We start from the raw sequence: 22,464 nt of genomic DNA on the forward strand, positions 1-22,464 counted from the left end.
GAGAGAATAGACCCAGCTAGGGAACCATGGGAAAGCCACTTCCCTTGCTACCAAGATGATAGCCTCCTCTGGCCCTGTTGGTCCACGAGTCCTTATTCAACATATTCGGACCACGGCGCCATATCTGGTGGACTCCCCTATCTGCCACCCGGGGGACGTGCTCTCTAGAGGTTACAGGGTCTTCCGAGATATGTAATTTAACATACTTTGAACAAACAGGCCGTTCTGTGGAAAAAAGAATGAATGAACATCAATATTATATCAATTACATGAAACCTCAAATGTCTGTTCTGGCATAACATAGTATTGACGCTAAACACAATATCCAGTGGGATAAAGCTTGTCTTCTCCATAGATGCAAGTTTAAATGCGAATGCCTTTTCAAAGAAAGTTGCAAACCAGCCAAATCTGAATCGAAATGATTCTCCCCCCCCCCCCCCCCCAAAAAAAAAGAAAAGTTTGGGAGATTCTTATCTTATGTAACCATCAAAGAAATAGTTTTTAAGAATTATTTAATATTTTATTAATATTAATTTCTAGCATGCAGCAACAGTTTTTAATTGGTAATCCACTGACTGTTATGTACTTTGTATTCCATTTTTTTGAACTCCTTGTTGTCTACACTAATGATGTACTGTTAATTTCAGTGCAAAATATTTGTACCTTTATTTCATAAAAGTTAATTACTGTGGTTATCGTATAATTTACTATTTATTGAAAGGAAAAATATTGTTGCCAACTCAAATGATTCCTTGGATTATGTACATTTTTCATGATTCTGACTTGGCAGGACACCAAGGATTTTCTGGAACTTGGGAAAGAATAAAGAATCGTTACATCTGGAAAGGTATGAAGAGTGACATGCTCACATACGTCAAATCATGCCATAAATGACAATTAAGATCCCCTTTCAGAAGAAAAACTTCACTAAACTCCAATTCTAGTGAGGCCTTTCAGGCTGTTGCTATTGATGTGGTAGGTCCATTGCTAACTACTAAAAAAGGTAATAAGTATATTCTAGTAGCCATAGATATGCTAACTAGATTTTCTGAAGCAGTCTCAATGAAGGATCAAACCGCAAAGACTTGTAAGAAAGTTCTTGAATATGATTATTTGTAGATATGGAACTCCCGAGACCTGACTTTCAGATCAAGGAGCAAAATTTACATCTGAACTGTTACAATTCTGGAAATTACTCAGTGATAGGAAGATTTTTACTACATTTTACCACCCACAGTGTCATGGTTTGTGTGAAAGACTGAAGTAAAATTAAGTATATAAAACAAATACTTTCTAATCTGGCTAACGCTGAAATGAATGATTGGAACACATATCTTTTCAACCATTAGCATGCAGATCTGGTTTTGATCCAATCTTTCCTAATGATCTTGTTTCACTCATTCCTAATATGGATACAATAACATAAATGAGTACATGGAAACAGTAGTAGATACATTTTCCACTACTCATAAGTTATTAGGTGAAATAAGTAAATTAAGTTCACAGAAAAAAAGACAGTATATTAATCTTTTCAGAAGGTATACGAGATTGGTCTGAAAAGTTTTCAGCCTAACAATGAAAAAATGAATTTATAATTTCAAAATTATTTTTATTTTTCAAGAATAATACATTTATTCCAGCGATACTCCAGCACCATTATCCCATCCCTGTAGTGGTTCTCAGTAAGATTCTGCAAAATACCCCTCTACAGCTGCAATCACCTCTTGATTCGAAGAAAAACGCTGATCAGCGAGGAAGAGTTTTAGTTTTGGAAAGAGATAGAATTCAAAGGGAGCCAAATCTGGAGGAATAGGGTGGATATTCCAACAAGTCATAGTGCAGATCCCTTAATTTTCCCATTGCCAAAACACCTATGTGGGCAGGGGCATTGTCCTTATGGAAGTTGATTTTTGTCTTCTGCAAACCAGGTCTTTTCTCACAAAAATTTTCGTCTAGTCTGGTTAAAAGATCAGAATAATATTCCCCAGTTATTGTTTTACCTTTTCAAGATAATTAATAAACAAAATGCCTTTAGCATCCCAAAACACTGATGCCATGACCTTTCCTGCTGATGGAACCGACTCTGTCTTCTTTGGTGCTGAACAATCTGCTTGTGTCCACTGTTTTGACTGCTGTTTGGATTCTTGTGTGTGTAATGATGAATCAAAGTTTCATCCATAGTAATAATCGATGCACAAAATCAGTTTTATTCTTGTTAAAACACTCCAAGCACTGTTTAGAGATTTTCATGTGAGTACGTTTCTGATCTACTGTGAGCAAGCACGGCACCCATCTTGCACAAAGCTTTTTCATTTGCAATTCTTTGTGCAAAATATATCCTATGCATTCTTTTGAAATGCCTATAGTCTCAGCAATTTCACTCACGTTGACTCGCCAGTCATCCAATACCATATCATTCACTTGTTCAATGATTTCTGGTGTTACACTTTTTGGACATCTTTCACGTGGATCATCTTCAAGCCTGGTACGGCCACATTTAAACTAGGCAATTTCCTAATTGTTGTAATTTTTTGAAATTTTCCTAATAGACCATTTCTTAATTGTTGAAAACGAAGGAGAAGGGTGCCCATAAACCTCTATGAACTTTGAATGAATTTCTTTTGCCGTTAAACCTTCTTTTACAAAGAATTTTATAACCGCACGATACTCAATTTTATCCATTTCAAGGGATACAGAGAACACTTTTGCTTCAGTCAGCTGTATAAAACAAACTAATTGAAAGAATAACTTGCAATTTCACATGGATGCTTATATTTACATTATATTTACAAATATAATGAATCAAAAGCTGGCATTCACCCATAAACTCCTTGGTGAGCATGTGCACTCCATGTAAACTGCAAGCGAGAAGCTAAGTATAATGGCTGACACATTGTCTCCATTAGCTTACTGAGAATGTCTTCATAAAACACAACAAATATTTCAAACCTTCATCATCATCAACCATGTGTGTAGTGGCTTAAGTGCTGTGAGGACATCATGTTGGAGGCTTAATGGATTTTTTACAACACTCAAAAAGAATTAAAATAGAATTTAATACTTCCTATATTTCGTCCTAGTCACTAGGACATCTACGGGGATTACAAAAACAATTAATGTAACATATACACAAATAACAAACAATACTAAGCCCAACCACGTGGGTGACACTAAAGTCCTATCTAGGTAGAGCACCCTCTAAGGGCAGTAGTAGGTGGCCTGGAATGAAAGGTGGGAACTCTGGTGATGAGTGTTTCCCAAATCTTTGGAAGCTTAATGCAACCGTATTTATTGAGATTTGGTTGGTTTTTGAGAGCTGCTGCTGCTTCTAAGAAAAGTCTCTCTTTCTTGAATTTGCTGTGGTGGAGCATGGTGGTTTTCTTCCATGATACCCTGTGGGTGGTGTCCAAAACATGGTCAGCCAAGCCATAGTTGTGTTTGAAGATGTAAGACTTGTGTTCCTCTAGACGGATGGATGCTGATCTGCCTGTCTGTTCAAAGTATGCCAGCTTACAGGAACAGGGTACTTTGTAAACTCCAGGCAGAGAGAGAGAGAGAGGAGGGAGCTGATCTTTCGTAGAACGGATAAGGGTAGCAAGTTTGCGGTGGGGCTTATATGCTGTGTGTAGGTTGTACTGTTTTAGTATCTTGGCTATTTTTTCGGATGTGCCTCGGATGTAGGGTATGGTGATGGCATTTTTAAAATCTTGTTGACGAGAAGGACGGGGAATGGGGGAGGAGTTGATTATTTTTTTGATACTGTGATCGCTGTAGCCATTGGAGAGGAAAGTGCTGTGTATGTGGTTAAGCTCAGTGTAGTGAGAGTGGTTCCACTTGAACAAAGATTGTGGGCTCTCTTGGTAAGAGTTTTAATAATGCCATATTGTTGAGAGGGGTGGTGGTGGGAGAGTTTGTGAATGTATCTGCCTGTGTGTGTGGGGGTTTTCTGTATACGGTGAAGGTAAGTGTATCATTAGGCAGGCGTGTGACTAAGGTGTCTAGGAAGGGTAAACAATTGTTCTTTTCCTTTTCCATAGTGAACTGGATTCTTGGATGTAGACTATTGAGATGACTGAGGAAGGAGTCTAACATGTCTGGGCCATGAGGCCAAATAGAGAACACATCATCTACATATCTTAGTCAGATAGAAGGTTTGAGTGGGACTGAGTCTATGGCTCGTTTTTTGAAATCTTCCATATAGAAATTGGCAGGGGGGGTGAGAGGAGGGAACCCATGGCAGTTCCCTCTATCTGCTTGTAGATTTTGTTGTTCCAAGAGAAATACCAGGAGTTAATGGTAAAGGAAAAGAGATCTAAGATGTCAGAGGGAAAAACGTTTTCTAAGAGAGATAAGGTATCAATTAAGGGAATATTGGTAAACAAAGAGGAGATATCAAAGCTTACCAATATGTCTGTCTTATTCAAGGTTAAATTTTCTGTGAGGGCTTTAAAGTGGGTCGAGTTTTTTATATAGGAAGGGGACCTTCTGGTGAGGGGGATCAGAGAGTTGGCCAGCTGTTTAGATAGTCTATAGCAAGGTGCATTGGTGGCATCTACTATAGGCCTGAGTGGGGAATTGGGTTTGTGGATTTTTGGTAAATCGTATATTCGGGGGGGGGGACGGGAGCGGAAAGGTTTAAGTTTTTTCGTGACGTCAGGGGGCCAGGAAGATACTTTTTTGAGTAAAAGTTTTAGTTTCTTAACTTGTGTTTTTGTGTGGTCGTGTTCTAGCGGGATGTAGGTAGCGCGATCGCGGAGGATAATGTTCATTTTATGATTGTATTCACTGGTATAAAGAACGACTGTGGCATTACCCTTATCCTCTCTGGTGATGAGGATACTTTTTTCTTTACGTAGTTTCAGGAGAGCCGTGCGTTGGGCATATGATAAATTTCTTTTCGGCGGCGAAGAATGCGCGAGGATGTTGGCTACGTCAAGTCTGATGTTGTTAGCTATCTCCGACGGTAAGTGACCGATTCCACGTTCGATGTTCACCATTACGTCAAGCACCGGCACTTCCTTCGGAGCAACGGCAAAATTACGGCCGAGGCAAAGGGCGCTGACGGCATCGTCGTTGAGCCTTTTGAAAGAGAGGTTTATTACTGTCTGGAGCGGTTGAATTTGTGGTTGTGGTTTGTTTTTCACAAGGTTGCTATATTTCTTGATGTGTTTATTTTTTATTTTTTTGGAATTCTCTCTGTGTGGAAGTTTTCGAAATGCCAGAGAGAATCGACCAAAGTTCAGGGTTAAGAACGGTGGAGAGCTCTGAATGTAAGGAGCCAATGGCGGCGTTCGTCACTGTGAGGGTAGCACGTGTAGAGGCGATTTGCTCGTGGAGTAATGCCCGGCTGGCATGGTTATATATACGAAGTGCTTTTTTGGAATGGAAATTGATCTTCATTTTCACGCAGTAAGCCTCTACACACGTATTCTAATCATCCATGGAGAAGAATTAGCACGCAAATCCAAGCAATACGGTAAGTCAAAACTACGACTATCTAGGCAACTAAATAGGCTGGCCTTTTTAAAACGATGTCGGGATACAAGAATGATACCAAACTGCGTTAAAATGAAGATCAATTTCCATTCCAAAAAAGCACTTCGCATATATAACTGTGCCAGCCGGGCATTACTCCGCGAGCAAATCGCCTCTACACGTACTACCCTCGCAGTGACGAACGCCGCCATTGGCTCCTTACATTCAGAGCTCTCCACCGTTCCTAACCCTGAACTTTGGTCGATTCTCTCTCTCTGGCATTTCGGAAACTTCCGCACAGAGAGAATTCCAAAAAATAAAAAATAAACTTTAAAGCCCTCACAGAAAATTTAACCTTGAATAAGACAGACATATTGGTAAGCTTTGATATCTCCTCTTTGTTTACCAATATTCCCTTAATTGACACCTTATCTCTCTTAGAAAACGTTTTTCCCTCTGACATCTTAGATTTCTTTTCCTTTGCCATTAACTCTGGGTATTTCTCTTGGAACAACAAAATCTACAAGCAGATAGAGGGAACTGCCATGGGTTCCCCCTCCCCCCCCCTTGCCAATTTCTATATGGAAGATTTCGAAAAACGAGCCATAGACTCAGCCCCACTCAAACCTTCTATCTGACTAAGATATGTAGATGATGTGTTCTCTATTTGGCCTCATGGCCCAGACACGTTAGACTCCTTCCTCAGTCATCTCAATAGTCTACATCCAAGAATCCAGTTCACTATGGAAAAGGAAAAGAACAATTGTTTACCCTTCCTAGACACCTTAGTCACACGCCTGCCTAATGATACACTTACCTTCACTGTATACAGAAAACCCAAACACACACAGGCAGATACATTCACAAACTCTCCCACCACCACCACCCCTCGCAACAATATGGCATTGTTAAAACTCTTACCAAAAGAGCCCACAATCTTTGTTCCAGTGGAACCGCCCTCACTACTGAGCTTAACCGCATACACAGCACTTTCCTCTCCAATGGCTACAGCGATCACAGTATCAAAAAAATAATCAACTCCTCCCCCATTCCCCGTCCTTCTCGTCAACAAGATTTTAAAAATACCATCACCATACCCTACATCCGAGGCACATCCGAAAAAATAGCCAAGATACTAAAACAGTACAACCTACACACAGCATGTAAGCCCCACCGCAAACTTGCTACTCTTATCCGTTCTATGAAAGATCAGCTCCCTCCTCTCTCTCTGGAGTTTACAAAGTACCCTGTTCCTGTAAGCTGGCGTACTTTGGACAGACAGGCAGATCAGCATCCATCTGTCTAGAGGAACACAAGTTTTACATCTTCAAACACAACTATGGCCATTCAGGCTTGGCTGACCATGTTTTGGACACCACCCACAGGGTATCATGGAAGAAAACCACCATGCTCCACCACAGCAAATTCAAGAAAGAGAGACTTTTCTTAGAAGCAGCAGCAGCTCTCAAAAACCAACCAAATCTCAATAAATATGGTTGCATTAAGCTTCCAAAGATTTGGGAAACACTCATCACCAGAGTTCTCACCTTACATTCCAGGGCGCTCTACCTAGATAGGACTTTAGTGTCACTCACGTGGTCGGGCTTAGTATTGTTTGTTATTTGTGTATATGTTACATTAATTGTTTTTGTAATCCCCGTAGATGTCCTAGTGACTAGGACGAAATATAGGAAGTATTAAATTCTATTTTAATTCTTTTTGAGTGTTGTAAAAAAATCCATTAAGCCTCCAACATGACATCAACCATGGGTCTAATGCCCGTAGGTGTCTGCTGCCATCTTGATATGATTCTTCCATTGCATTCTATTTTGTGAAGATGACTCAGTTTGTGTATATAGTTTCTGCACCATTTGACGATGTCATTGCCCCATTCACTGTTTGATCTTCCTCTTTTGTTCTTTCCTTCAATCATTACAAACAGCAATGTTTTTAATTTTCTCTCATCTTTCATTCTATATATATGGCCAAATAGACATAGTTCCCTTTTGATTTTTTTCTGGATCAAGTTTTCTTTTGGTTGTATTCGTCTGTAGATTTCCTCATTGTTCACTTTTTGTATCTAGCTTATTCTCAAGATCTTTCTATAGCACTTCCTCTCAAATGCCAATATCCTCCTTTCAGATTCTCTCAGGAGTACCCAGGCCTCGCATCCATAGAGCATGCTGCTGAAGATACAGGTTTCTACAATTTTTCAGTTTAGTTTGCATCTTTATAGCTTGGCTCTTCCATATTTTGTCCATGGCTTTTAAAATAGTTGTTGCTCTGGCTATTCTAATTTTTGTCATTTGGGTCCAAGTCGTGCGTCATGTGGCATCCAAGATAAGTGGAGTGTTCCACATTTTCCAGTTGAAATCTGTCTGTCGTAACTCCTGTTGTCCGAATATCATTGTTTTAGTTTTTTCAAAGTTGACGTTTAGTCCATATCTTTTTCCTTCTGTGTATAGTGTTTGCAATGTCTGTTCCAGCCATGCTGCATCTTCTTCAATCAGGACGATGTCATCTGCAAAGGAGAGGTAGTTTATTCTTATGCCATTTATTGAAATGCCTCCACCTTCTTTAATCTTATATAGTGTTCTTCCCAGATGTGTGATGAAGATGATTAGTGATATTGGGTCCCCTTGTCAAAACTTAACAATTTTAAATTACAATAAAAAATTGAAATGACACAACTATCAAAGTCTAGTAATTTCATCAATTTTTCACATGCTTTATGTTTCATTTTGACAATAATAATAATATCAATAACAGGTACATCGCTAGCCAATATACGTGTTAAGAAACCAAAACTAATAATATATTAACATAAACAAATTTGTAAAAATATTCATAATTTTAAATTATGATTATATTTACACTGTGGTTCACATCCCTGAGATAGTAGATGATTATTGTCATCCGGTGGTCTACCATCATGTTAATTGATAATTAAAGTGGTTTGAAAATGAATGTCTAGAGCAGTGTTTCTCAAACTTTTCCTATGATGGACACTTTCTAAATCCTGAATTTTAATGGAACATTTTGGTTAGAGTCAAGTATCATTAGTCTTGTATTCAATGTAAAGCTAAGTGCACACTATCGCCGAAGCAGGCCGTATTGCATCGCAAAAATGTGACAGCACACACTACAGGCATGCTGGGCTGCAGCGCATCGCATCACATTGACCTTGCTTGTGACCACACTTTTCCTAGAATAGATACCTCCATACTTCACTTGTGCTCGGAGATGTCAACAACTGCAGACGCTGGCCTTAATAGCACAATCCACATGCAAACTGAGGAGCGCCTGATTTTCAAAAATGTTTGAACCTGTTACAGCATTTACAACTATTCCAGGCTCATATCAATTTTGATAATTTTTTCACAGAACACTTATTCACTTTCTGCAGAACATAGTTTGAGAGATACTGGTCTAGAGCAAGGCATCCATTATAGCCTCTGCCCATAGCACTAATATAGAAAAGAAACGTGACCTTTAATACATAAATTTAATGCATTCTCATTTCTATTTTGCTCATCATAGCTTTAGCTGTGGCACTAAAAAAATCATTTATTTTGAAAATTAGCTGGCAGAAGCTAATACATCTACTAACCCAAATCAAGCTTGAATATTAATCTGGAAATGGGGGGGAGGGCGGTTTCCACAGTAAGTGCAAAGCACTTTTTTGTTGATATCTCTTATCATATACAGTTCAACTGAAAGAAAATTAATCAACTCTTTGAAACTAAGTTTCATGCAATTCTATTAATTATTTCTGTTTTTAGAAGGTCTTATGCAGTTGCTACAAGAATTAGGCCGAGCTCAGTTGTTTCTGGGTAATTATTGTTGTAAAAAAGCAATAGATGTTATGAACAGCCTTCCACCTCATCATTATCACACTGGCTGGGTTTTGACAGCTCTTGCAAGAGCACATGTTGAGTTGGGTGAATACGAACAGGTATGCTTTTCATGTATTTGTTGTTTTTTTATACTTAAATATATATTCTTTATTCAAGGAATTTAATATATTTCAGCCATACTCCTTGGATTTCTAACTCTTCAGTTCTCAGGCTTGTCTTAATAATGCAGCAACTAAAATGATTTTGATGTTATACTTGTGAATAAATCCAGTACAAGTCTGCAAGATTCCCTGTCCCTGACTAAATTGAATAACAGTTGTAATAAATTTGCTATGAAAATAAGCAGAAACATTGAAAACATCAACTATAGCCTGAATGGAGAATCTATCCCCATTATTCTTGACATCAAGTTCTGCTAATTTTTCTGCACTTCTATTATCAAACATGATATGTAATTACGTACTTTATCAATTTAAATACGTATATATGTAAAAAAAATTAAATAGAACAATTAGGTAGATTCAACATTAAAACTAGGTTTGATACATATACGTCGTATTAGCTCAGTAAACACTAGAGTGCCTGCTAGCGTCGTTTCTCAGTCAACCACACGACAGTAAGAAAGCACGTGCAGGCAACTGGTGTTATTGTGAATCGGCGTAAATTGAACTGGCGTAAAGCGAGGGCTGCCTGTATTTAATTAAACAATTTTTAAATTGGTCATAGTGTATCATGTATGTACTGCTGTGACCTCACAATCTAATCACATTATAACACCATGACTGTTGGCACATGGGAATAAAGCTTTTGTCATCCGCTTTGCAGTCTATAAAAGCAAAGTACGCTGCATATTATTTATTTCCTACAAGAATAGTTGTAGTTTCAAAATGAATTAAAAGAAGCACTGTTCAGGTGTTGGCAAAATGCCCAGGTTTTTTATATGAGAAGTAGTGGTGATGGTGTTATAAAAAATCCAGAGGAGCAAACTAATCTCTTGTATGATATACAATTAGTCACCTGACTGAAGGAGGTAGAAGTACACGTTCCAAAACATGCAGTTAGTGAAGCATATTTTATTTCAATTTTATGTCCAAGAAAACAAATAATTCTTTATGCTTGGGGGGAAAAAAAAAAGAATGAAGATAAAATTGTTTTGCATTTCAGAATATCACTGTTTGATGGATTAGACAGTTTTCAGCTGTAAGCCTGAATTTGATTTCAGTGAACTGTGAAATTGTATCAATTGCCAGTGGGGGAATTGTATCAATTGCCACTAATAGTTTTTTCAAGCCTTTTATTTTGCTCTTAATGATCACATATGCTAAAAACTGTGCTTGTTATTTTTACGGCTATTTTTGCCTGTCTTCTTTTAGGAGTGTTGCATTTTTTTGTGTTTAAATATGCTGGAATAGGGATGTTACAGTTCCAAATACTACAGTCCAGAATATTTAAGCACAAAAAATGCAACATCAAAAAGAAAAATAGAGTACAGGGAAGACAGAAATAGCACTTCATGCCCTTGAATAGAAATATACCCCGCAAATTGACAAGGCCATAATAATAGACAAACAATGCTTAGAATATTGGAAACAATTGCCATAAAATGTGACGAAAACTCAATGTCCACCGACCCTACCTAATTTCCGAATGTTGGAAGCTCCACAATATAAAAATGAGGTCACGACCGACCAATAAGTGACAACACAACCCCCCCACCCACCCCCCTAAGCAGACACACCAAACCGTCATGACATAGCCCTACGCTTCTCCCATAATGTTCTGATGACGATACAGGATCAAAAACAGCTCGCACTCCATTAATGCTCTCCCTGCCCCGGTTTTCCATATAACCCTTCCCCAAAAAGTGCCCTTAAATATAATAATGTATATATTATTTTTAAAAAACCCAGGTTTTCTAATTTATCAAACACTACCCTCCACGTTTCCGAATCCCCCCCCCCCCCTTTTTTTTTTAACAGCAGAAGTAGGGAGAAAGAAGACATTCTAACTTCCAAACAAGGTATATGCAAAATTTCTTCCTCTATTAATCTGCATATATTTACCTTTAAAATACACTTATAATACCTAAGAATTCTTGAGTAAAGAGCCAATGTAGTTAAAATAAGGTACACTCCTAAACAAAGATAGGCAAAAATAGCTGTAAAAATAATAGTTTTTAAGAAGAGTAACATGGGAATTTCCCAGAAACAATACCTATATTTACTTGTGTTTGTATTTAAACAAATACAGTATCATAAGGAGTAAGTAATAAGAAGTAATTTTGTTGTTGTTGATTGCAATATCCCAGCACCTAATCAATATTATTCAGATGAAACATGAGAAAAATATAGTTTTCAAGATTCAGTTTTTTTTTATATAATGAAATACAGAACCTTGGGATTTTTTTACTAGTTATAAAGAACCACATGCCTTCCATTTTCGGCTTCATAAAGATGGGCCCTTTCTCTGTCATGTTCCGTGAGAGCTGCTAATGTTTCTGGCTGCACCACCCTAATTTCTGCACGAACATTCTCCTTCATCTGTTGGATTGTCTAATGCCTGTTCACATACATCTTTTCCTTTAGATAACCCCATAGGAAGAAATTTGGAGCAGTCAGATCTGAAGAATGTGGTGGCCAGTTAATTGCAGATCTTAAGAAAATTATTGCTTGCCAAAAATGTGCCTTAGGAGTTCCATTGTGGCTCTAGTGGTATGGGCAGTGATAAATCTTCAAAATAAAATAAAAAAAAAAAACCTTCAGGAAAAGAAAAGAGTAAAAATAACTGATAAACAAGTTATTAAATGTTTAAACCCTTTCGTGACTTATGAGCTACCATGTATAATTATGTAGTTCGGTGTGATTGTTGAAGAAAATTAGATACATGTAATGGCACTGGCAAATCTGGATTGGCTATCCACGGTTCATTATGAGATGGCAAATAATTCTCCTATCAAGATGCTAAGTTTTTTGTTTGTTTGTTTTATTTCAGGAACAATCGGTGAGCCAGTGTTACAATGTTTTTTGCTCTTAATTGTAATCTATGTTTGCATTGTGTTAAAAAAATAACTTGAGTAAATAAAACATTCCAGAAATGGTTGCAGTTTAATGACGACACAGTACATGTAAATTGTAGTATCAAGGAACTGGAAAAAGTATTGCTATTCAATACATGAAATATATGTTAGAAAATGTAAATTATTAAATCATGTAAGTTAATGCCAATGTAATCATTTTTGGTGTGGGATACCCTCAAAGAATGACATTATGTCATTCTTTGTGGGTATCTAAAGTAGACATTATGCTGCTAATCTGAAGAAATATAATGGATCCAAAAGTAATATCTCCATTTTCATAGTCCCCACTCAAAAGAGATATGTCACTGAATTTAACAACAAAAGATAGCTTGAGATCTCGGCTTTGTTTTCATATGCTACGAAAATAAGCTCAGGTTTTTCATCCCTTGAAACAGATTATTATCCTAAGACCCCATGGAGTCAAAGACTCATCTAGGAGGGCCCTTTGTCATACACACAGCTCATCATACCCCAACTTAAATATTATCTGATTCTCTGCAGACACCATGCTTTCGGGCAATGCATTCCAATTATTCGCAAATCTCCATTCAAAAAACCTGTTTTTCACTTCTCCCTCCTTATACAGTTTCCAAGGATGACCTCTTGTTCTTCCCCGATCTCCCACCATTTTATGAAAATCCTCTTCAACATTAATCCTGTAGCAATCCCTTACCAACTTATATATATATATATATTAAGCACAAATTTACTGCTGGCCTGGTTGATCAAGTGCTTAGCATATCTACTCTCAAACCAGTAGGCAGAACTAGACCATAGGAAAATGAAAAGGAGAACATAATTACTGTATAGTACAGAAAAATGACAAAAATGAAACTGTACATTCTGTACAGGTGATTTAAAAAAAAAAAAAAAATGAAAACAATTCTTTACCTTTTATCCTGTGGTTGGCTTGCACACTGGAAGGTGCAAGACAAAAGTGCAAACACATAAGTGAGAGAGCGGATGTAAACAAAGCACGCGGTACCCAAAGAGTGTATGCTGGGACCTAAGCGATGCCACCTCTCCCAAACAAACGCCGCATAATGGCGTATTCTTCCGCCGCGCTCACAAACAAGTTCGCCAGCAACGTTTGAATTTTTGTCATGTTGTTTCAAGTCGAAATTTATTTTTTTAATTATTTATGGGATTACCGCCGTAAAGTCGAAACGACATAGCTCGAGGACCCCCCTGTACACACACACTACTCAGCACAATAACTCAGTTTTTTACTATTTATGAAAGTTTAATGTTTATACCATATATTCACCCTGCATGTGTGGAAATGATATTTCATTTCCTTCCAAATAGAAAACATAGTCTCAGTTGTTCTAGCAACCCTGCTCATGGGACATATAGTGTCCTTTGTGTAAGCAGAGCAGAGGGAAAAAGTCAGTTCAAGCCAGACTGTAGCACCATTCACCTAATCCATTGGCTGAGCAATGTATTCAAAATGATTTATCACAGTATGGTGGGTGGGTGGGTTTGCATTTTGTTGGAAGACTGCCTTGCATCCTCAAGGAGTTATGGCAGTAGCTATAGCCCCCAGCATGTCACAGTATACACTTCTGATTATTGGGTTTTCAAAAATGGTTCATCCACTTTGTCACATGTATTTCACAGATGTTATATTTAGGCATTCAGGGTCAGGGATAGGAAGGACTTGTTATGGTGTGTTCAATGCTAAGTACGGAGATAAACTTCTTGAATGGCAGGGAAATTCACATAAAGTGATATGGCTTGATTTCAGAACAGGAAAGTAGATACTGATTTATTCATGCCTGTGGTCTTGTAGGAGGTAAGAAGTAAAGGAATGTTTTGAGTCATGAAAGAGTGCAGTTGTTACAATAATAAAAAAAAAAAAAAAATAAATAAAATAAAATAAAAAAAGATTAAAAGCTTGTTCTTGTTGGAGACCTAAACAGGAAATAAATCCTCAACACATATTTTGGTCATATCTGGGGAAAATGGCAGACTTTATGACAAAGCAGTGCTGAATTTCTGTTCAGAACATGGACTAGTAAAATGCCCCTATAATCATTCCTATCACCACTTTCCATCATATCAATATAAATCAGTTCACATGAAAAAGAGCTCTTAGAGAGTATTTACTATGCGAAAGTTTTAAAAAATAATCAGTTAAGCAACATTTTTAGTTAACATCAGATCCAAAGTTACAGATGTTATTGGAGAAACGAAACATGTAAAATCCAATGGCAAAACCTGCAGATTAAAAAAAGTAATAAATAATAGTAATAATAATAAAATTATCTATGGATGCATAAAGTTAGCACTTTGTTATGGAATCAGTAAGCAGCCCTAGAGAAGAGATCATATCAAAAGTTCCTGGCAAGTAAGTCATCAAGTTTAAGGGAAAAAAAGGAAAATACGAGACAGCAAAGCTGTGTGCAAAAGTTGCTCTACAAAAATCATCAGAAGCCTTTGCAAAGAAATCACAGTGGCAGCAGAATTATTCTGGAGGATATTTAAAAAGCTTAGATATGAAGCTGAGAGTAGTATTATAAAAGAAATCAGAAATGATAGATGACACATTAGCTAATAATATATATGATTGTCTGGAGTATTTAAGAAATTTTAAATGGGATAAAGAGTAACAATCTGGAACATATATACCAGTACTTAAGTAGGAAAAAAACTATCAGAAAATAAAGGGAAAGGCATTTGAAGCAGTTGACATTTGACCAGAAATACTGAAACGTCATATAAACATTTACTTTGGCCATCTGCTAATTCAGAAACTTTGATCAGATGATTCAAATTCCAGATTATTTATTGACTCCCACAAGAGGTCACAAGACCTATAACACAAATAATGCTGTGTAGGCAAATGATTAGGAGAAAAGGTACTTATTGAGAAAAACAGAATGGGTGAGTCTGTTCCAAAAAAACAGAGGTAGGTGGAATGAAGGAAAGATGATGAAATGTTGATTCTGTATGTTTGAAGTTGAACTGTGTATGGATGGATGTTGACCAGGGGCTGCTCTAGTTCTAACATGATTAGAGACAAGTGGAAGAGTGGTAGGAGCCAGCCTATTAAAAAGAAAAGAAAGAAAGCCATAATGCAGAAACAGAGAACCAATGGGAAAGTGACTGGAGGAAGTCTGTGTGTGAGGAATAGAGTGATATTCCTCACGCAGATTAGAGGATTACCCTCTTCTATATATAATCAAGAATTTTTAGGGAAGTTTTGGGTGCACCACCTTAAATATGAGAACAATATTATGAAAATAAGATTGATTGGATTTGAGATTTGTAAAGTGTTAGGAGGAGTTGTGTAGGCAAAAAGTTAAGTTTTCAATAAAAGTGGATACCAAGTTTTCTGCAGGCTAAGAAAGGTTAAGAATGTGTTAGGATAGGTTAGAATTGATAGTCAACCAAAAAAAAAAATAAAATAAAATAAACTGATCTTAGAGATCTGAATATTATCAAAAATAAGGGGGAGTGAAGCAAGAGCTTTCTTAAGAAAGAATTGTGTTTTTGTTTTGTTGAAATTCACTAGATTAATTTCATCCTACTGAAGAACAATTAAGAAGTTAGTGTTTAAGATACTTGTTATGGAAGATCTAAATCTGTAGACAAGATTTGAGGTTAGTGATTGGTAATATACATAAAGGAGGTGAAGCAAGAGTATGGGCAAAAATATGGCTTTTGAGAACTACAAATGTTTGCCAGCTAAAACAAATCCAAAAGACAGTGAATCTATGTCAATACTTAAATGGCATTTCATGCCACATTTAAAGGATTTTGCTAAATCCAAAGTACTGAGCACAACATAAATTAATATTCTGAAAACCAGTCTAACCTGGATATATTTCTCTTCTCTTCATGTGATCACTACTGTTATCTGCAAACCCATCTTTAACTTAACACAAAAATGAAGATATCACCAATTATTAAATGTTCCATTGTAAATGTGCTCCATGCTTTCTTATTCTGGTATTCAAGTAATGCCATTAGTACTATCTGAATGTTTAACTACTCTATAAACAGAAGCCCACAAGAAATCCCTTTTTTCTTCCTTCCATTCTAACTTCTCAGCCAAAAACCCACTGTATTTTTCATCTCTTCCTTAGTGCACCATTTTCAAACAAGGATGATCACTTTGCAAGCTATGGTTCATCTCTAGGCCTGGAAAATCTATTTTTGTATGCACTGGATAAGTAGTAAATTGTATTCGGTATAAGATGGGAAGAGATGACAACTGAAAGCTTGTTTAGCAGGAGATTTATACTTAATTTTATCATTACTAGTATAAATCCTCACCTACAAAAGTTTGGAAATGTGTGGTTAGATTGGTATATTATGGGTGGATTAAAGATTAAGTAATCAGATAATTTTGGGAGCTAAGTATGTAAAATATCTCTTTAGGACTGGTAGTTGCACACTAAGCATAATGTTTTCACTTATCATAGGTTAACATTTTATTGATATCTAGTATTTTTTATTTTTATTTTTTTTATCAGACTCCCCTTCCCAAATACACACACTACATACACAGAAGAAAGGTTGCAAAAACTTATAACACATCAGTGCAGTGTGTAGCCATCAGAAAAGAGAAAAACAGAATCTGGTGTGTTTCTTGAACAGTTGAAAGTTGTAGGTTTTGGAGAAGACAGAGTGAGGGAGGCTATTACAAAGAATGGAGATAGATGGATAAAAATTTTGAAGCTGAGAATTAAGTAAAGGAATGATGATAACTATACATAAAGTTCAACAAAACATTATCTGTGAAAATACCTATAGAAGAGGCATAAAACAAATGTCTTTTATAGAGTGCTTGTGAATCTTGGAGAGAGACGTCATTTAATCAGATTACGCTCTTCTGGATAGCATTGAGCATTTTTAGGGTAGTTTTAGATGCACCATCCCCTAATATTTATGAGAGCAGTATTCCAAAGTTGGACAGTTTGGGGATTTATAGTGTTAACATTTGTACTTGTTTTAGCAAAATGGTGTTTTTTGCCAGGAAGGCAGGAAAAAGACCCAGAGAAAGACTGAGATTATCTACATGGACTGATACAGTAAGAAGTGCCTGAGAACAAAGCTTCTTAAACAACCCCATATGGAGTCACGTTACTAAATGTGGGGGTTGCAAAAAATTTGGCAACAGAACAGGATTAGGACAGAATTTCCAGAAATTTTTAGGACTGAAATGGCCCTAAACATACTTCTGCCATTTTGTATCACATATTTATGCGAAGCGGCGTTCTCAATATTGACAATTATAAAATCAAAATATCGATCAACTCTACTCTGAAAAATGTTGAAGATGCTCTAGGTCCTGCAGTATCAAATATTCAGCTAATCGTTTATGCAAAAATAAAGAAGCACATCCATTTCACTATTATGCAAATTTGCTTTTGTCTTTAATAAATGGTAAAATTATATGTATACCAAAGAATTGTTTTAAAATAAATTTCTTTATGATTTATTATCAGTAAATGTTTTATTTGTATACCTATGTTATATACCCGGGATTGCGTAAAAATTTCTCGGGCAAAAAAAGGGGGTTGCAGTGGGAAAAGTTTAAGAAAAGACCAAAATATAATATATGACGGAATCTTGACATGAGATGTCTGCACAGAACTGCAATGTTCTGCAGAGACCAGAGTAATATATAGTGCACATAAATTTCATCAATATGTTTTTTTGAAATAGTATCATCAGTATAAAGATAAATCTCAGTGTACTAAGTATTATAGCACTAAGCATTGAGCAAGTGATTTTTTTATACTAAAATACAAAAAAAAAAAAAAAAAAAACAGTCCACGTGTCCAATGAAACCTTAAATATGATTGTGAAACTTCCCAAATGAGGATCCTCTTAAGATTTTGTGCTTCTAGTCTAACATCTTCAAATTATTTTGTATGGTTTGTGTGTTTTAGTATAATTTTTATATTGTATCCCAGGTGATCTCCAATTTCTTCTTGACTGTCTTTTCATTCTAGCTATTCAGTGTGCTTAAACTATCACTTGAGTGCCTAAACACACAAAATTTATAATAAATTTAGTTTAATCCTTTATCCAAGTGTAAGTAAACAAAGTATCTTCAGGACTGAGGCAACTCGTGGTAAAGGTGGACCAAGCTCTCATCACTCCTTGTCTTATTATCTCCTATAATGCAAAGCACATCTCCTTATGGACATGTATAATGCTATGCATTAAGAGAAGGGCCACTACTCAGATTGGACTGACGAGACCTTTGTTGAGGTCTCGTCAGTGGGAGCCAGACCCAGAGGTGGTGATACCAAGGTGGAAGCAATGGAGAATTCATATTTACCTATACAAGTTATAGTTTAACCAAGTGGAAAAAACTTCCAACATTTTTCTCTAAATCCAGAGTAATTTAATAATAAGATGCGATACCTTTTGACAACTCATATAGTTAAATATGACTTCTCCATTGATTCCACCTTGGTATCACAACCTCTGGGTCTGGTGGGGAAAAAAAAAAAAACTTCCAAGACATTGTTCAACTTTAGGCCATTTGGTTCATGTAGAAACTTATAAAATATGCACATCTGAAGCAAGAACACCTTGTTTTAGTTTTCTTTGACATGGAAAAAAGCTTATGACACAGCCTGGAGATATGGCATATTAAAAGACGTCTATAACCTGGGTCTCAAAGGACACCTTCCTGTATTTATTAAAAACTTTCTGTCCAGGCAAACTTTCTAAGTCAGAGTGGAAAGTATGCTATCTCGACCAAAAGCTTATGACACAGACTGGAGATATGGCATATTAAAAGACCTCTGTAACCTGGGTCTCAAAGGTCACCTTCCTGTATTTATTAAAAACTTTCTGTCCAGGCAAACTTTCCAAGTCAGAGTGGGCAGTTTGCTATCTCAACCATATGAAGAAGGTGTTCCCAAGGCCCTGTCTTAAGTGTGACACTTTTTGCTATTAAAGTTAACTCAATCACTGAACAGCTTCCTCCCACAGTAGACAATGCTCTATATGTTGATGACTTCACAATTTACTGCCACTCTTATAACATGGTAATTGAAAGACAACTTCAGCAAGCAATTGATCATGTTTCTCTGTGGGCTCTTAGTAATGGGTTTAGGTTTTCAACAGAAAAAAGTGTCTATGTACACTTCTATCGAAAACACATTCATCACCCAGATCCTGAATTAAGAATGGGAGCGAACCATTATTCCAGTAGGTACAGACGCCATCTTCTTGGGACCTATCTTTGACAGAAAACTTACATTTCTGGCACACATTCGTCAACTAAGAGAAAAGTGCAAGAGAGCATTGAATCTCCTTCACATTCTATCCTCTACTGAGTGGAGTGCTGATCAATCTTCATCGCTCCGTCTTTACGTGCTCTTATACGTTCAAAGCTGGATTATGGGTTTTAAGTCTAATAATTCTGCAAGACAGAGTAACCTGTGGTGGTTGGATTTCATCCATCATCAGGGTATATGGATAGCTACTGTGGTGCCTTTCGCACATCGCCCACTCGAAGTCTTTATGTTGAAGCAAATGAACCAGCTCTATCACTTTGACGGAAACAGTTGTCTCTTAATTATGTCCTAAAGATAAAGTCTCTCCCAGATCATCCTACATGGACTAGTCTCTTTTCTCTGCATTGGGAAGCTCAGTATTACACACTTCAGACTGCCATATGTCCTTTTGGTATGTGTGCTAAAGAGATATACAAACTGTTGGTATAAGTGTTGACAACATTGCCTACACTAAGCATAACAGCATCCCTCCATGGCAGGTTTGCACTCCAACCAGCAACCTCTCGCTTTGTCAGCTACTGAAGTCTCATACTCTATCATCTGTCTACCTGCAATTATTTAATGCACACAGAGCAGTACACTCTGATTTCTTGCCCATCTCTACTGATGGTTCAAGAACTGATACCTCTGTTGGCTGTGCTTCTGTGTTTCCTGACATTATCTCCAACCTGATTACAGCAATTATACAGTAGAGTTACATGCCATTCAGCTTGCACGTGTGTATATAAAAGAAACCTCTACCAAATATCCTTAATTTTGATGTTCAGTTGTGCTGGATTCTCAGCCACGTTGGAATTAGGGGAAATGAGGCTGCAGATGCAGCTGCTAAATCAGCTCATACTTTCTCCACATGTTTGACAGTACCATATACAGACTACAAACAGTTTATAAGATCAAAGCTAATTGCTCAAGGGCAGTAAGCATTGACAAATTATATCACATTAAGCCTGAAAGTATTGGTATTCTAGTCAGTGTATAAGGAGACGAGAGGAAGTTGTTTCTTGTTAGGCTCTGCATAGGTCACAGTCATCTTACACATTCCTATTTACTGAGGGATGATGACCTTCCCATCTGTAAAAAATGCAATACATGTCTCACTATTTGTCATATTGTGGTGGAGTGCCAGCACTTTATACAAGAGAGGAAATGAAATTTTTACCTATCTAGCCAAGCCATGTGCACTCAGGCAGATTGCATGATGTTTTTAATTTTTTACAAAGAATTAATTTGTACAACCACATTTGACTGTAATTTTATTTATATATACAGTGCAACCTCGGTTGTCGAACATACAGGAATACCTTGATTATCGCGGTTTGTAATTTAATACCAAAATCCCAATTATTGTGCTCGAAATTCGAATTATCGCAGCCGTGAGATGTAGCCCACTACATATGCAACCAGTTCGAGTCGCCACTCTCCAGGTATCGCTCTTGTAGCGCTTCGTTTTTATGCGACGGCACCTTCTCACCACTTACCAGTAACTATCTGCCCTTGCCTGAAGTACATGTGGATATTTGTTTCTCTTGTTATTTACCCCTACAATGAATGCTAAAAGAAACAAGGATGATTTCAAGTCTACAGCTATCAAGAAGAAACATAGAGTGTTCAGCTTAGAAGATAAGTTGCATATGATAAATAAGTATTAAGCAGGCATAACCAAAGCCAAAATTGCAAGAGAGTACGGTCTAAATGAATTAATTGTTCGCCATATTTTAGACCACGCTTCAAACTCTAGGGCTTTGATCTAGGACTAAAAGAAATTGAAAAAGGTGATGTTCAGGACCTGCTTCAGTCACATGATAAGGAGCTGGATGATGAAGACCTAATTAACCGAGAGAGAGAGAGAGAACGTGCTTACAATGCTCAAATCGATGATAATGACGAACAAATTGACTTGTCACCGAAGGAATTTACCCTCAAAGAAATGGACGAAATGTTTAGAATTGCTGAAAATTTTAAAGAAAAAATCTTGAACAGCGATCACTGAAAGTTCTTCAGGAAATTGAAAATTCCATCCATTCTACCGAGTTTTATACAAAGAAAAAAGAAAGAAAAAATTCCACCAGACAACTCTACACCAATTTTTATCCAAGAAAGAATAATTGTATGTACTGTGTGTACTTCTTATATATAAATAAAGATTAAAGAATAATATTGTTTTTCTTAATGAACCTTCATTTTTTACTTAGCACGTTTAATACATTTCTTTTTTACTTGATACATATCTAAAATTTAATTAATAGATTTGAAAAATCCTTGGCATTGATCACCCATTTTACACACATTATTTATCCCGATTATCGTGGATTCGATTATTGCAGTATTTTTCATGGCAACAATAACCGCGATAATCGAGGTATTCCTGTAATTCGTTCCTAAAGGCTGTTCGGAAACTGATTTGTTTGAAAACTGAAACCATTTTTCCATAAGAATTAATGTAAAATGGAATAATCCGTTTCTGAACCCGAGATGATTGCTTATTTAAACCTTTACAACAGTACTGCATAAAATCGTATACAAAAATAATGAAAATGCATAAAAAGTATAAACACAATAAATAGATAAAATATAGACAAAGAAGGGTGATCTTTTTCCACAAAACTTTGCACCTCACCCCATTTCACACACATTTCTTTGATCAAAGAACTAGGAATCCTTCCTCTGTCTCTGAAGACATTTCTTTAACCTGTCTTTTGCTGCTCCATCTGAAGGTGTTCCAGTTCTTTCATGGTGAGCTCATTCCTATGGTCCTCCACATCAGCATTGCCAACTTCCAAGCCCATTG

The 22,464-nt window shown here is 36.8% G+C and overlaps 1 protein-coding gene across 2 annotated transcripts in view; it reads left to right on the plus strand.

Moving 5' to 3' along the window:
- The window catches only part of Cdc27 (cell division cycle protein 27), a 392,586-nt gene that overhangs the window by 221,239 nt on the left and 148,883 nt on the right, over nucleotides 1–22,464 (plus strand). For both annotated transcript variants that reach the window (XM_090405839.1, XM_090405840.1), the window contains one exon: nucleotides 9,258–9,430. In XM_090405839.1, coding sequence (XP_090261965.1) covers nucleotides 9,258–9,430 — 173 coding nt within the window. The remainder of the gene's footprint in view (nucleotides 1–9,257; nucleotides 9,431–22,464) is intronic.

The sequence above is a fragment of the Typopeltis vanoorti genome, chromosome 15 (assembly GCF_054136105.1).
Source record: "Typopeltis vanoorti isolate ZY-2024b chromosome 15, IOZ_Tvanoo_1.0, whole genome shotgun sequence".
Taxonomy (NCBI): Eukaryota; Metazoa; Arthropoda; class Arachnida; order Uropygi; family Thelyphonidae; genus Typopeltis; species Typopeltis vanoorti.